Source organism: Phasianus colchicus, chromosome 6 (assembly GCF_987193195.1).
Source record: "Phasianus colchicus chromosome 6, bPhaCol1.hap1.1, whole genome shotgun sequence".
Lineage (NCBI taxonomy): Eukaryota > Metazoa > Chordata > Aves > Galliformes > Phasianidae > Phasianus > Phasianus colchicus.
Genome location: NC_143441.1, coordinates 36212984 through 36227433, shown reverse-complemented (window position 1 = coordinate 36227433; position 14450 = coordinate 36212984). Strand labels below are relative to the sequence as shown.

General features: G+C 36.4%; 1 protein-coding gene across 10 annotated transcripts in view; it reads left to right on the top strand.

Moving 5' to 3' along the window:
- The window catches only part of C6H10orf67 (chromosome 6 C10orf67 homolog), a 43149-nt gene extending 29633 nt beyond the window's left edge, over positions 1-13516 (top strand). For 5 of the 10 annotated variants that reach the window (XM_090142946.1, XM_090142945.1, XM_090142942.1 and 2 more), the window contains 6 exons: positions 4487-4590; positions 4688-4747; positions 8715-8802; positions 9715-9795; positions 10471-10568; positions 12591-13516. In XM_090142946.1, the coding sequence (XP_089999072.1) occupies positions 4487-4590; positions 4688-4747; positions 8715-8802; positions 9715-9795; positions 10471-10563 (426 nt within the window). In that variant the 3' untranslated portion in view covers positions 10564-10568; positions 12591-13516. Of the gene's footprint in view, positions 1-4486; positions 4591-4687; positions 4748-8714; positions 8803-9714; positions 9796-10390; positions 10569-12590 lie in introns of those variants that run through there. The other 5 variants (XM_090142943.1, XM_090142944.1, XM_090142950.1 and 2 more) reach the window with 5 other exon arrangements.
- Positions 13517-14450: the final 934 nt, after the last annotated feature.

The following is a 14450-nucleotide window of genomic DNA, read 5'->3' as shown; positions in this document are numbered from 1 at the left end:
TAGCTTCCCTAGATTTGCCCCTTAACTTGAGGTATTTAATACAGACTAAATGGTTCTCTTTCTCTGTATTTTGATTATTTTATACATACTTGTTATTACTCATTATAGCATTACATATAATTGTAATCATTATAGTTATTGGAAAAAAAAAAAATGATTTACTGGGGTTAAAATCTGTGTTTCAGATTTAAATAGTATTGAGGTTCATTCAAGTTTTCTGAATTTTTTTTGAGCTTAAGTAGACCAGAAGGAGGCTGTGAGTATATCCTATAATCAGTAATTTCCGCCAAGATTTTTCATAATTTCTCAAGTAGTTGTAATTTCAGAACTTATGAAAAAAAAGAAATTGTACTTCTGAAGCTCCTCAGTATAGAAGATTCCCAGTCAGGTCGCTGTGTCTGATATAACATTCATCTGCATTAGGTAGAAAGTGACATCTATACACCCACTGCATTTTCATCCATCTCTGGGCCTTCATGGCTGTTCAGCCCACAGTGGTCACATTTAGAAACATTCAGGAATTTAGCAGTCTTCCCAAGGTGAATTTCTCTCTGTAATATAAATATTTTTTGTTCTAAGTAGTACATTGAATTTCACCTTTCACCTTTTACAATGAAAATGTGATTTGGAGGAAGGGGATATTCTATCAAAATAATAGTTGCCAAGTGCTCTTTCCCAGCTCTCTTTCTTCCTACTTAGCAAGTTGCAATTCCAGTGTCTGAAAGCCAAGTCTATTTGAACAGTGGATGGAAAGCATAGTAAGCATGTAAAACTTAAGTTACTAGATTCTGGCTATGCTTCATTTTCTGGAAAATAATTCTATATTTTATTACAGGCAGAAATATATGAAATGTCTTCCCCAAAATATGATTCTTATAATCAACAAGTTAATATGCTACAGAAGATTAACACTTCCCTACCAAAGTTAAATTTTTGAATCCTTTGATGGGATTCGTATTTTGTTTTTCAGAAGACAATAGACTTTTTTAGCAAGGTTTAGATCAAGTTCAGTTCTTTTATATTGCCTGAGGTTCTGAGGTGTTATAGCTATGCTGAAGCCATAGCTAATTAACCACTTCCACTGCTAAATATGTAGTTGGTTTTCATCTCTACTAAGCTGTAACAGGTAAACATGATATATGTAACAAAGTTTGGTATTTTTGAAGACTATTTTGTTCCGTTGCAAATAACATGCCCTCACAATTGCTGTTACCTAAAAGCTTACAGTAGTAGACAAATATATAGTTATGTGCTGCAAATACTTCATTAATGACACAGAGAAAGGATTTCCTGTAGAACAGATGGCCCTTGTAGTGTTAACCAAACTGCTCATCTAAACCAGCATTGTCTGGAACCTAATGCCCTCAGGCAAGGGTCCGACCCAGTTGTGGAGAGGCACCATGCAATGATGACAGATGGCCATGTGTTGAGGCAGTCCAAAGACCATGCAAATGTACCATGGGTGGCTGTTGAGAGCTCAGGTTCTCAGTGGAGATTATTCAGGAGGCTTATGGATGGGGTGTCCTAATCTGAACAACGTTAATCTAACATGGGAACTTAAATCAGATGGAAAGAAGTAAGCAATAGTTTCTCAGCCCTTCAGCAGTGTTTCATTGGATAGATCAATAGGGGGCAGAAATTTGTTTCATTACCTTCAATCAGCTTAAAGAGGATATAACATTTAGTCAATCACTCTGCACTAGATTGAGTGACTGACAAAAATAAGTACCTAAAACGATACAATCCTAATTTTGAAAAGCAAAAATGAAAATGAACTAATATTTCAAATGATGGGAAGAGGCAAATAACATTCACAGTTTATATCAATTTCACATTTAATTCTGAATAAAATCTTAATTTGCCTGTCTGAGGTTTTAAAACTGAAGGACAAGAAACATAGCATAAATAGCAAAGATTTTTTGTGATTAAAAGTTTGATTAAGATTTCTTCTGTATTAAGAATATGCTTCTATGATCTGAAGGTGCTCTTGAAATGGTACAGGAGTTTCGCTTATCTCCAAAAGCTGATCTTTTATCCAGTTTGTGGTTGCTTTTGCAAAGACATTTGTTCTTCTTTTCAGACAGGAAGTGCATCATTTTGAGAGATGTACATGATGACAGAGATTTAACAAGATACATTTATTTATTTATTTATTTATTTTAAGTAGAAACATTACAAACTTTAATCCCTACTGGAAATCCCTACAGGGATTAAAGTTATCTATTTTTTAATCCTTTTTTTCATATAAGCTCTTAAATGAAGAACAGGTACAACTCTCGTTTTCTTTTCAACTGCCATCCTGAACTAGAGTTCAGAACAGCTACTGCTTCCTCAGGGGACCATTCCAAGAGCTACGGATCTTCAAAATATGGAAAGTCTTTAAATGTGGTCTTTTCTACCCTAACCTGTCCCAGCAGTCAGTGAGGGGATCAGTCAAGGCTACACACTATTAGCCTTATATTTCGAGCATCTGTAATTCTTAAAAAGAATCAGCTAGAAATTAAATCCTAGGACTTTGGAGCTGCTTTGCACCATTACGCACATGGTTTGATATTTTGTGTATAGTTACATTGGGCCTAATTCTGTTTTTACAGCTCTGCATTTACCTAGCTGTATTGCTACTGAAATCTGGAGTGTCATCAGTGAAAATCAGTGTTGGAAGATGAATTCGATCATGCAATTTTTTTTAAGTCTTTTAATAATAATTGATATTTGCAATTCATTTAATTTGATTTTTAATAGTATGTCAGTAAAATGGCTTTTCTTTGTTTAGAAGGCCTGGTACTGCCATGTATCTGCAATACTATCTATTCTTTAACTCTGATTTTTGCACCTCTGAACTAGCCACACAGCCACCAGCATGTGTATTTGAGAGAAAATGGAATGCATATGCAGCTGAAAAAACAAAGTGATGACTTGATGTGGAAAGAGCAAGGGTTTAATACAATACACTTCTGACAGCCTGAAATTTCTGTTCAAACAGACGAGTGTATAACATACCAGATTCATGTGTGACTGTGTGGAGAACTGTGGAAATATAACAGGGATTGAATGTTTCTCTTGGAGGAAGGAATACATATTTGGATGAGGTGTGTAGAAGTAGGAAATGACTGAGAGGACTGAGGCTTCTTATCTTTGTTGTTTTTTTCATTTGATTTTTTATTTTCTTTGTGTACTGTAGGCTATAATTTACAGTTGGAGGAAGTTGCAAGGACATCTTGCTGAGAGAGAATGGTGTATTTGGGGTGGGTTAGCATGTTGCAGATTCCTGATATGTCATGCCCAATTAATGGCACTCCAATTTCATGAGGGATAAAAATATTATAGGATACTAAACCAGTTTTTCATGGCCATGGTTAGATTTCAGCACTGCAAGTAGAAGAAAAAGAAATTGCAATGACTAATCTGCCAATGTAAGGTGAAACTGAAACAGTGCTGCCTGAGGAGAACACATAATTTCAAAGGGAACTTCTTATGAAAGATAAGTTGTAGAACTGTTCAGGTTGGAAAAAACCTTCAAGATCATCAAGTCCAACCACAGCATGTCCTCCCGAGTCCCATGCCCTATAGTGGCATGTGCTCATGTCTATTAAATACCTCCAGGGATAGGGACTTCACCATTCTAATGTTTGATCACTCTTTCCTTGAAAAAATTCTTCCTAATATCCAATCTAAGCCTCCTGTAACACAACTGGAGACTTCTGCTTTGTGTCCTATTAGCTGTCACACAGGAGAAGAAGCCAACACTCTCCTTGCTGCAACCTCCTTTCAGGTACTTGCAGAGAGCAATGAGGTCTCCCCTATGCGTGCTCCATTGGCACCTGCATATGTCCTTCCATCCAGTGATCCATGCTGGAAATGGCCCACAGCTTCCTTCTAAGTCTATGCACCTGGCATTTCCTACCCTTACACTTGGTGTGGGACTGATTAGTGGCAGGTCATCCACACAGAACCAAAGATCAGGAAGTATTCCTGGACCCAAAGTATAGACACAATTGTACAGATCAGGTCTAGATCTGAGAGTCGACTTTTTTTTCTAATTTCTTTACTGTATACTTTCCACATACTGCTGGTTTTATTCTGGGGAATTTGCAGTGGTCAGTCTCGTGTCCTCCTACATCTAAGGCAATGGTAATTTTCCCACTGATAGCACTAAGATGAGGTTCAGACACATATACAGCGCTAAGGTGAGGTTCAGACACGTAAACCTAGGATAAATTCAACTAATTGCCCACCGTGCTGCTCTTGTTATAACTGACAAAACATTGCCTCACTGCCACCATTCTTAGAAACAATAGAAAAAATGAGCCGACTTTGAACTGCTGGCTTAGGCTGCAAAATCTTTCAATTATTAGCAGAGTACTGGAAATATTTAATAGACCAAAATAGGAAAACTTGTCACAGGAATACCACTGCGTATGAGCAAAACCTGTATTTGTTTTTGCAAGATGATTAAGAAAATAAATAATGTTTTACTTACATTTAGATAACAAATGTAGCACCTGAGCAGCAGTCTGCTGAAAGGTCCCTGACTACTGAAAACGGGAAAATGAAGAAATGTGAAGGCCAAGAGAGGCAAACTATAGAAAGGTAGTGGTCAATATTTCTAAGATTGCTTTGAAGACACTTGAGAAGCCCCTACACAATTTTAACCACTTCTTTTTCTATTTTTTTTTTTTCTCTGTAGAAAGAAAGCTGAGCAAAATAATGCAATATGGAAGAAGAAATTCCAGATTGTACAAAACAGGTGTAGTATTATAACAACACTGGTTGCGTTGATAAAATACTAAAATAGACTTTGCAAATTATATATATATATATATATAATGTATATATATGTGATATGATGAAATATGTATATATATAAATGACGAAAATTGAGGTTGCTGTATACATTGTTCAGTTGCATAGTTATTAGTATCTGAGGATATAATAGCTAGATTTTAAAAATTGGAATTAAATAACACTGAGTTGAATAATACACTTTTCACCTGCTTGTAGCAGATCATAAGCATTTCAAACAGGACATTTTGTATGATTGAGTAAATAGTGAATGATCTTAGAAACAAAACTTGTGTGCATAGACTAATTTTTCTTTGAGGACTTTCTGTAGCATGTTTGAATGAGATTTTAATCTGCTAAAACCCATGTTCTTTAACCAGTTTGTTTCCCTGTGACTTCCTTCCTAAGGAAGTTCCTCTTCCTCAAAGATCTTTTTTCTCTCTCTTATTTCATACTTTAACATTTTCTGTAACAACTCTTTCTTTATCCCAGAATTATAGGACTTTCTTCTGCTTTTTTCATGTAGTCACAGTCATCTTTTATGTGTGCTCTTCTACTCAAATGGTTTTCTCCTTCTTCTTCATCTTCATTTTCTGCATTCTGAAACATTTTGGCTGGAACATGCTGGCTTATTGAAACCCACCAATTTCCTCCAGTTGCCAAATCTAATGAATTTCTAGCAAATTAACACTAAGGATCCCATGGATCACTGCTCAGCCATAGATACCTGTTGAGAATTGTGATCTCCATCACACCCCTTCAGCATAGTTTCCTTGTTTGCCTTTTAGTCTGTGACTAATATTGAAAACTCTGGAAAAGATAGGAGCTCCCTTGGTATTATCCTGCCAATTGAAAAACACTTCTGGTGTTTCTATGGCAAGAAACACTTGGGTAGCCAGATGTGCTATGACTGTATTTATACTGGCAAGTAATTTTTAATTATGAAGACAACTACGTCACTCATATATTCTCATTTGGAATAAAGCAATCAGTTCTTCAAGATAAAACCCTAGGGCTGTTCTGGTTCTTGTGTGTGCTCTATAGGCAGCACAGATCAGATGGCATTAGGTTTGGCTCCCTCTGCACTATGCAGTCCTCTGCTGCTATCACTCAAAACCTTGGATTTTCAAACACTCACATATCTTTAGTCTGCATCTTAGAATGAGCAACACACATATTTGGTGTCATGTTGTGAAGTCACCGTTCTCGTAGGCCTGATAACTCCATGATAGCTTTTAGGAAGAAAACTTCAAATTAAGAATATCTAAAATCCATATACTGTAGAATCATAGAACCATAGAATCACAGAATCATTAAGATTGGAAAAGATCATCTAGTCCAACCCCAACCCACCCCCACCATGCCCACTAACCATGTCCCTCAGCTCCACATTTACATGATTCTTCAACACCTCCAGAGACCGATTGTTTTCTGAGAATTTCTAAAGAGTTTCAAATCCACCTGAGCTGGAAGCATATTTTAGAAAGACAAACTCCCCTCCAACTGCACACTCTACTGTATTTCAGATGGTTGTTTTCCTTTATTTTTTATCTCCCCAACACTCTCAATGGTGTGAGAATGCTGTAATTCTCATCCTACAAATGGTGAACTGTACTGCAAGTACATCTGTTGCACAGCAAACACTTTGTCCTCTGTGCTTATACAGTTTGATACAATATCCATACGGTCAACGGAGAGCTTCTTGTTAAGTTTGTCATTCATTGAAATTGGCCTCAAGTTATCCTCTCATCTGAAAATTGTGAGAATACATCATGTTGATACAGTGATAACATAATGACAGTCTTATCAGTGTTCTTAGCAATCATGCAAGACTCAGTAGAAAAATAAAATTCTATTATTGATATCTATTCAGCTCTATCTTAATGAGTATTTACTGTGTTACTGAATGGGCAGGGACTGGAGCATTTTCTAATGGAGAACATTAGAATTAGTTGCTTAAGAAAGAGATTAATTTCTAATTTTATATGCAGCAAAGAACTCTCACATCATGGAAACAGATTAACTTTGATAAAAAGGCAATTAATGATAAGATACAAATAGTCTATAGGAAGGAAAATCATTATTCTTTGCTTCTTTTTTCTTCCTGACAGTATATTAAAGGACTGTGCAATTTATTTTTACATGACAGTTGGATTACCTGGTCAGCATATTTACTTTGAATTTTATGCTGTACATTGCTATAAATTATTATTCTATTATGTTCATAGTTTAAAATTTTAACTATAAAATATGTGAGCCCCTTTGTGATCAGAAAAACTTCAGTGTGTTTATGAATATCATCAAAGACTGTGGCCTGGTAGATGAAATGCCTGAAAAATATCTAGAGAGCACTGAATGTTGCTTGCTCCAAAAGTAATGCCTCCTGTTTATTTCCAGCGAAATGACAACTGATACAAAGAGCCCAATAATAGCATTTGATAGAGCAAATTCACACCTACAGAACACTCTTTTTCAACACAGACACCACCATTAGCTATGCATTTCAAAGAGCAAGATCCTGCATTCCATGCTTGTAAAAATCTGCATGAGTGGAGTTGACCCTCTGTCACTGTCTCCACTATTAAATCACACCACCCACCACCTCACTGTGCCCACATTCACTGTTTGGTCTCCAGAAACATCCAACAAGCATTGATGAATGTCAGTGGGTGCCATTTTACCCATATGGAGCAATTCAGTTACACTCCTTTAATTCCTATGCTCTGCCATGTCACATGCCAGTCGGACTGCCCCTCTGCTGCCATCTCTCACGCAGCAGCAAAATGTACCAGAATATTGGCAGGAAGGTTCAGTCCCTACTGCCCTACCAGCACCTTCCACCTCTGACAGTGTGGCCAACACAATAGAACAGGAGGCATTGTTTTTGGAGGAGATTTCATGTGTCTGACTGCTCCTTCTAATAACAGTTCTCTTTCATTTTTCATAGAAATGAAATCCATTTAAGTGTTCCTTTGCTTCTTTCTTAATTTACTATTTGTAGCTAAAAGATCTGTGAAGTTCTTATCTTGTAACCACACACGAACAGGGCACAGAAATCAAACTTTGTCATCTCTGCCCACTCGAGTGTAACAGCTGCGACAGGTGCTAGTTAATGTAAAATGTTTTTTTGTAATGTTTTGTTTGTTTGTTTGTTTGTTTTTTAATTATACAAACTTTTTTTTACTTTAAAATCTCTGTAAATGTCAACGACTTGAGTCATATCAAGTCATGTTGTCTTCTAGTATTACTTAACTGCAACTGAACTCCGGTTATTTTGTGGCACAAGAGCCTGTTTAAATGCCAGTTATCAAACTTTCATGACAAATACAGGGAAAGTAATCCAAACCATCCAAACTATTACCCTCACTTAAGAAAAAAACCTACCACCTGGTACAATTTTTATCTTATTTTTTTTCCTTTGCTTACCTTATTTTAAAAGTTCTGTTTCAGTATTGTAATACCTTTCTTTGTACAGAAAGAGGAAAAAAACATACAGCTGTTCAAATTACCTCGTGAACTGGACCTTGAGAAATTAGGTAGCAATTTTCGTTGATTAGATAAAGTATCAGCACTCAGTGGTTAACGATACAGTAAATTTACAGACAGAAAAATGACAGTATTTGGAATTCCAGTTCTGTTTCTATTCCTCACAGATTTTTCCACTGCATAGGATCTGTTACTTTACTCATGTATTTAATATACTATACTTAATATAATATATTAATGGCATTTTAATTGATATGGATTACTGAATTCTTACTGGTTATTTGCTCTGTTTCTGCTGATCAATAGTGTTTACCTAACTATTTCCCCTGTAAAAGATATGAAAAGTAAGTTTTCTCTAACTGGCAATTTTAAACTTCAGTGTTATGTATGGTACTCTTCAGAATGGCAGCATAATATAAGTTCATGTAATATGAGATTTTTTTCAGTCTGCATGCAATTAAGGATGAGATGTTTCTTAGACAAACACTGCAACGCCAGTTACTGGCACTTAGATATGCATCTCCTGGTGAAACAGTAAGTAGAGACACAGCAACTGGATTGTTTTTGAACTGTTATGTTTTTATTGAAAGTCATGCTGAGCTTTCTAATGTAACAAGTCATAGAAGCCAGCCTATAGCATAAAGTCAAACAACTTTGATAGCAAAAACTGTGAAATGGTAAATCCAACAAAGGCGGATTTTCAAAGCTGGATATGCTCAGCTGCACACAGCACCATCTCGTGTGCGTAGTATGTGCACAAATATTGCATACGTTTTGCTGGAATAAATCACTGGGGTGACATAACATCTATCTACAGCATATGAAAGAGCCTTAATGGTACCTTTTTCAGACTGTGAATTTGAACTAAAACTACAGAGTTCTCCTTGCTTCACCTGACAGAAAGTAGAGGGATTAGGAGCTACAAGACTTAGTGTATTTCTTGCTCTGTGTTGTATGTCTTAACACAGCAGGGAGTACAGCCCCAAAAAGCTATCCATTCTCCTCCTATGCAAGTGTGTACAAATGTCAAGACTGGCATTTTGACTCTTTTTTCTGGAGAAGTTTAATAGGGTGAAGCATGTCCTAGATTAAGGTACAGGACTTGCACAGACTTGTTACTTCAGTTACCTCCACTGATTTTTTTCCTGATAAAGGAAATACATCTGATATATTCATACATATATAGGATATTAATATATCAACTTTAGTTCCAAATATATTCAACTCTTCTTGTAAAAAAATGACAATTCAGGAGAAGGCAAGTTAAAACATATCCTTCTGATTTATAAAAGGTTATGCATTGCAATTCCATATTCAATGAGTCAAAAAAATGTTGCAACGTTTTCAAAATCTTTTATTAATATTGATTTCTTGCTTATCAGCTCATATGCTTAAACTGCACTGTCTTAAAATGTGTTTAATATACGTCTGGTCTGTCATTTACAGATGGTTTGCCCTGTTTGTATTGAAAATGACATAAAAGACACAAACAGATTCAAAGATGGCTCACATTTACCTTCAACTTTGGTAAGCATTTTTCTTTTTCAGAACATAAAAGCTTAGATATGCTCTGCAGTAAACAGGGATAGCATTTTTGACAATTTTGTGAAACATAAGACTTCGACATATCCAGGAATCAACATTCATCATTTTCATAATGGACAATTGTTTCAGTGAAAGAATTTCACAATGTGAGACAATGACTTGTTGCTGAAACAGAGATATTTTTCTTTACAACACAAATTGGGATGATTTAAATGCATTTCACATGATTGAAATATTTAACATATTCGTATCTTCCAAATGTTGGTTGTCATGTGCATGCAGTAACAAACATTTATGTAAAGAAATCCACATTCAGTTTTAAAGCTAATGTAACTTGAAATTATAAATAGATGTTTGTGGCTGCAACTGTAACTACCTGAGTAAGAGCCAAAATAGCATTTCTCCGTGAGTAACAAGACTGATATAAGCTTGATTCATCTAGTACTAAAATAAATGGGAAGACCAGAGTGAGAAATGAAATGGCATTCTAAAGTTCTGAATAGCAGTTGCCCAAAACAATAACATTTCATTTTGTCTTTTAAGTCTAATGCTTCAAGCTCAGTGAATGATTTATCAGATTATTTCAGGGGAGGAATCCAAGTTACAGTAAACTAACAGCTTCTAATGATCTTCAACAAGAAAATATTTCTCATCTAGCCGCCATTATGTTCCCAGTCTACTGGAAAGCAGAAAGAAGACACAGGTGAATTTCCTAGGCTTCTAAACACAACAAAAATGGCCAGTGTTTGAAGACGGTGAGTTTGACATCTTTAATGCAACATACCCTATTCTGCAATTTAAGTATTTGTTTCTAACTCTTCAGAATATACTTGAACATAATCGTATTTCTCCAGACACCTTTTCCTGCAAACCTTTGATGTATACAGAACTTTGGGGGTCTCTTTCTTTGGAGATATTCAGAACCTGCCTGGGTGCTTTCCTGTGCAACCTACTCTAGGACATCTGTGTTAGCAGGGGTGTTGGAGTAGATGATCTCCAGAGGTCCCTTCCAGCATAGTTCTGTGTGATTGTGAATAGTCCTCTCTTCCCACAAGAAAATAGATGAACATAATGCCATTTCAATGCTGAATTCTTATATCACTACTAAATTGTATGTAAAGAACATTATGAGATTTTATTTACCTTTTCTTTTAGCATCTATCAAAAATACACCACAACAACAAAGATGCATGATTATAATACTAAACCCTCTTCTTTTCAATATCTCTACTATTAAATAATTTTAAAAATGTAATTGCAATTAAGCACAATATTGTTCAGTAACAATATTAGGAATGTTAGTTAATGGTTTATTTAAAAAGGATTGTTCTGAGGGCCTTTTTTTATTTGATATGTGGTATAACAATTTATTTACCAATACCTTATGGCTCCTCCTCTGGCAAGATGCTTAGTATCAATATCAATATGCAGATAGCACTGTTTAATTCAAGTGGCTGTGCTTATGTCTAGAACAAACTACACATATCTAAATGATTTGGTGTAATATTCATATGTATTTCTGACTATGTAAATATAGAGAATTGCTACCTTTTCTACATTTTTATCTGTAAATGCGTGGACATCATTTAAACATTTCCCTTTGGTTTTGTTATGCACTCCAGCATACAAGTTTTTACTTTGAACATTGCTGTACTCCTTGTATTCTGTTTATGTAGCTCTTCTTCAGCTATTCTGATTCTGCATGTACAAACTACTTTTATTTTGCGGTGAGTTAGAGGTATCACAAGTGTGGTGATTGTTCTGATAGGATTGATCCCTTGGACAGTCCTAATTCTGCAAACATTTAGTCACCTCTACTGTTTTGCAATTAGCATTGGCTGTGTTGTGATCAGTAAATAACAGTGATAAGGGCAACCATGAAGAATATATTGTATGTCACAGTATTTTGTGAACAATCAGATCTTTCCTTCTTCCAGTTGGCTGTTGAAACTATGAAAAGAGAGCTAAGTTAGTCCTGTATGCTTTTGGAGCATTAATTCAGTGTCAGTTCCTCCCCATGTGGAAGGCTACATTCAAAATGACTCAGATCTATTACATTCTTGCTGGAGTTGACTGCCCAGTATACCCAGTATACAAGCCCAGTATACAAGTGGAGGATTCTTTAGGATTTGAATCAAAAAGTTCTTTAATAGCAAATTTACACTTATCTCAAAAACACAACTATCTTGTTCAAGACACAGGAACAGAGGACTTGCAGGAATCCTCTAATATATATATTTTTAAGCAAGTAGGGATGTTTCAGATATGTGTGTGTTTATGGCTCTTCTAGTTCCACATAGAGAGTGTGCATTCTTAATAAGCAGAGGAAAGTCCAATAACTTTAGAGTCTGGATGCTTCACACAATAAAATTAACTCTAGTTTCCTTTACTCTTCAAAGTCTGTGTAACAAATGCATAACCCTTTTAAATACCTACCAAGCAGGAACTTGTCCAGACAGGCACTGTTACTAGCACCTCTTCATAATTGCCAGCGTTTTATGAGTTTGAACCAAATGTTTTATCATTCAAAACAAGAGCACCCTTATTATGCAAGTCTCTTCATGAATCAAAGATAAAACACATTACATAGAACTATCTGAAGTACATGAAGCTGTATTTTTATATTCAACAGATGATACTAAGTACAATTAAACAGTTATAAGGTTAAATAATATACAAATAAATAGAGTTGAAATTCAGGTTATAAACTATTGTGCTTTTTTCTATTTTGTTTTTGTTATTGTTGTTTTGTTCTTGTTTTGTTTTGTTTTTAACAGGACCAAGATTAAAAACATTGCTGTGCGGTATTACTTTTTCATACTGTTTGCTGATTGTTAATAGAAGAAGACACACAGTAACTCAGTTTGATTCTTTCAGCACAAGAAGAGTGCAATCTTCTAGCAGTTCTGCCTTCGTGAAGTCTTTCTTTTACTAGAACTCCCAAACCGATCTGTGCAAATATAGGCAGTTTGGATGTTTCTTTTGTCTGTCATTTTGCCTGAAAAGAATTGCTGCTACCATTTTAACAAGTGTTGATCTTTTCGAAAAAGAGAGACGCGAGAAATTGAACCCACGTCCCAGACCGTCGCCATCGCCCCTGGCCCACAACCACGTGAGGCCGTTCCCTGCCCCCACGCCGCGCTTCAGCACCACTGACAGCTCCACTCCCGCACACGGCCGCGCACCGGTGGCCCCGCCGTAGAACCGATCGCTGGGCGAACCACCAGCTCCGGGGGCGGCTTCCAGCTCAGCCGTGGAAGCGGTGGCCTTGCTGTCCTTCCTTTCCAGCAGTCAGCCGGACTCTCAACCCTGATTAGTGCCTGTTACCAGAGATCTGTCTGCACACAGCCAGGGAATGGAATCTCTGATATGTGCTGATGTCGTTTCGTCGGAAGGTGGAATGGCATTCCGCAAAGATTGCATGAGTTCTAGTCAGTGGGAAGTTATTTAATGATTTTAGCTACCTTTTGTTGTTGTTGTTGTTATAAAAGTACGTGATAAACAGATGGTTTTAAGTGTGTGACAGGATTGCTTAAATGTCCTTTTTAAGCCTGTACCTCACTTATTTCTTGGCTATTCCTCTTAAAGGCATGTGCTCAAACAACTCCCTGGGCATTAGCAACTGGGCCTTTCACAGACAGCAGTGGCATCTGTGCAGAATTCAGACTACTCTTGAGTAGCTTTCCACTACAGACCTCCTAGTGTGCACATGAATGTTTTGGAAATACTTATGCGCTTTTTTTTTTTTTTTTTTTTTTTTTTTTTTTTTTTCCCTCCCAAAACTTGAAGATGATACAACTTAATTCTTGCAGAGGTTTAAAACAGTATTATTCAGATGAACAAATGACTTTTTAAAGTTTGGTACCATTCATCCAGCTGTGCATTTCAGCCTACTCATGCATAAGTGCCCCCTACTGTGGATTGGGTTGGAGCTGAGGTTTTGTCTAGTTTTAGTTTTAATCTCTATTTAATGTACAAGCACAGACAAAAGAATACTGGCAATGTATATATTTAAGTATTAACAAGACGTGCATGTAATTCCAATGCATTAGGGCATAAAACATTTAAAGTCCACACCTAAAGGCTCTTCTTAACAACTTAAACTTGCTCAGGGCCCAGGATCCCTCAGAGTGTTTTAACGAAATGAATGAGACTCAGTGAGGTCAGTCATCCCTTTAGAGGATGACCATAAACATAACCATAGAGTCATCCCATCCAGGTCCTCTGCATTGCAGCTGGACTGATAATTAGCATCGGTGTTTTGTGTAAGAAACTCAAAATACCTGTAAACCATTGTTCAATTAAACTGTTTACTAAATTTGCCACTAAGAAAGGATGGTAACTAAAGATCAGCCTTCAGGAATGACAAAAGGAAGTGCACAACACTGGAAGGTGAAGTTTTGCCACAGTGTTTACTCCCATTACTCTTGTTTGAAGATGATAAAACTGGACACCTACAAACATCTATGCTTTCCATTGTACAGCGTCCACTGCTGTTGGTTTTTATGTACTCAGGGAGATTTTTCTCACAGTCTGGTGTTTGCATCTATTGACTTTGTAATCTGTAGACAGACTCTTAATGAGCAGAAAAGACAAGAACCACGGAGATAAACCCTTAGAATAACAGTGAGCCTTTA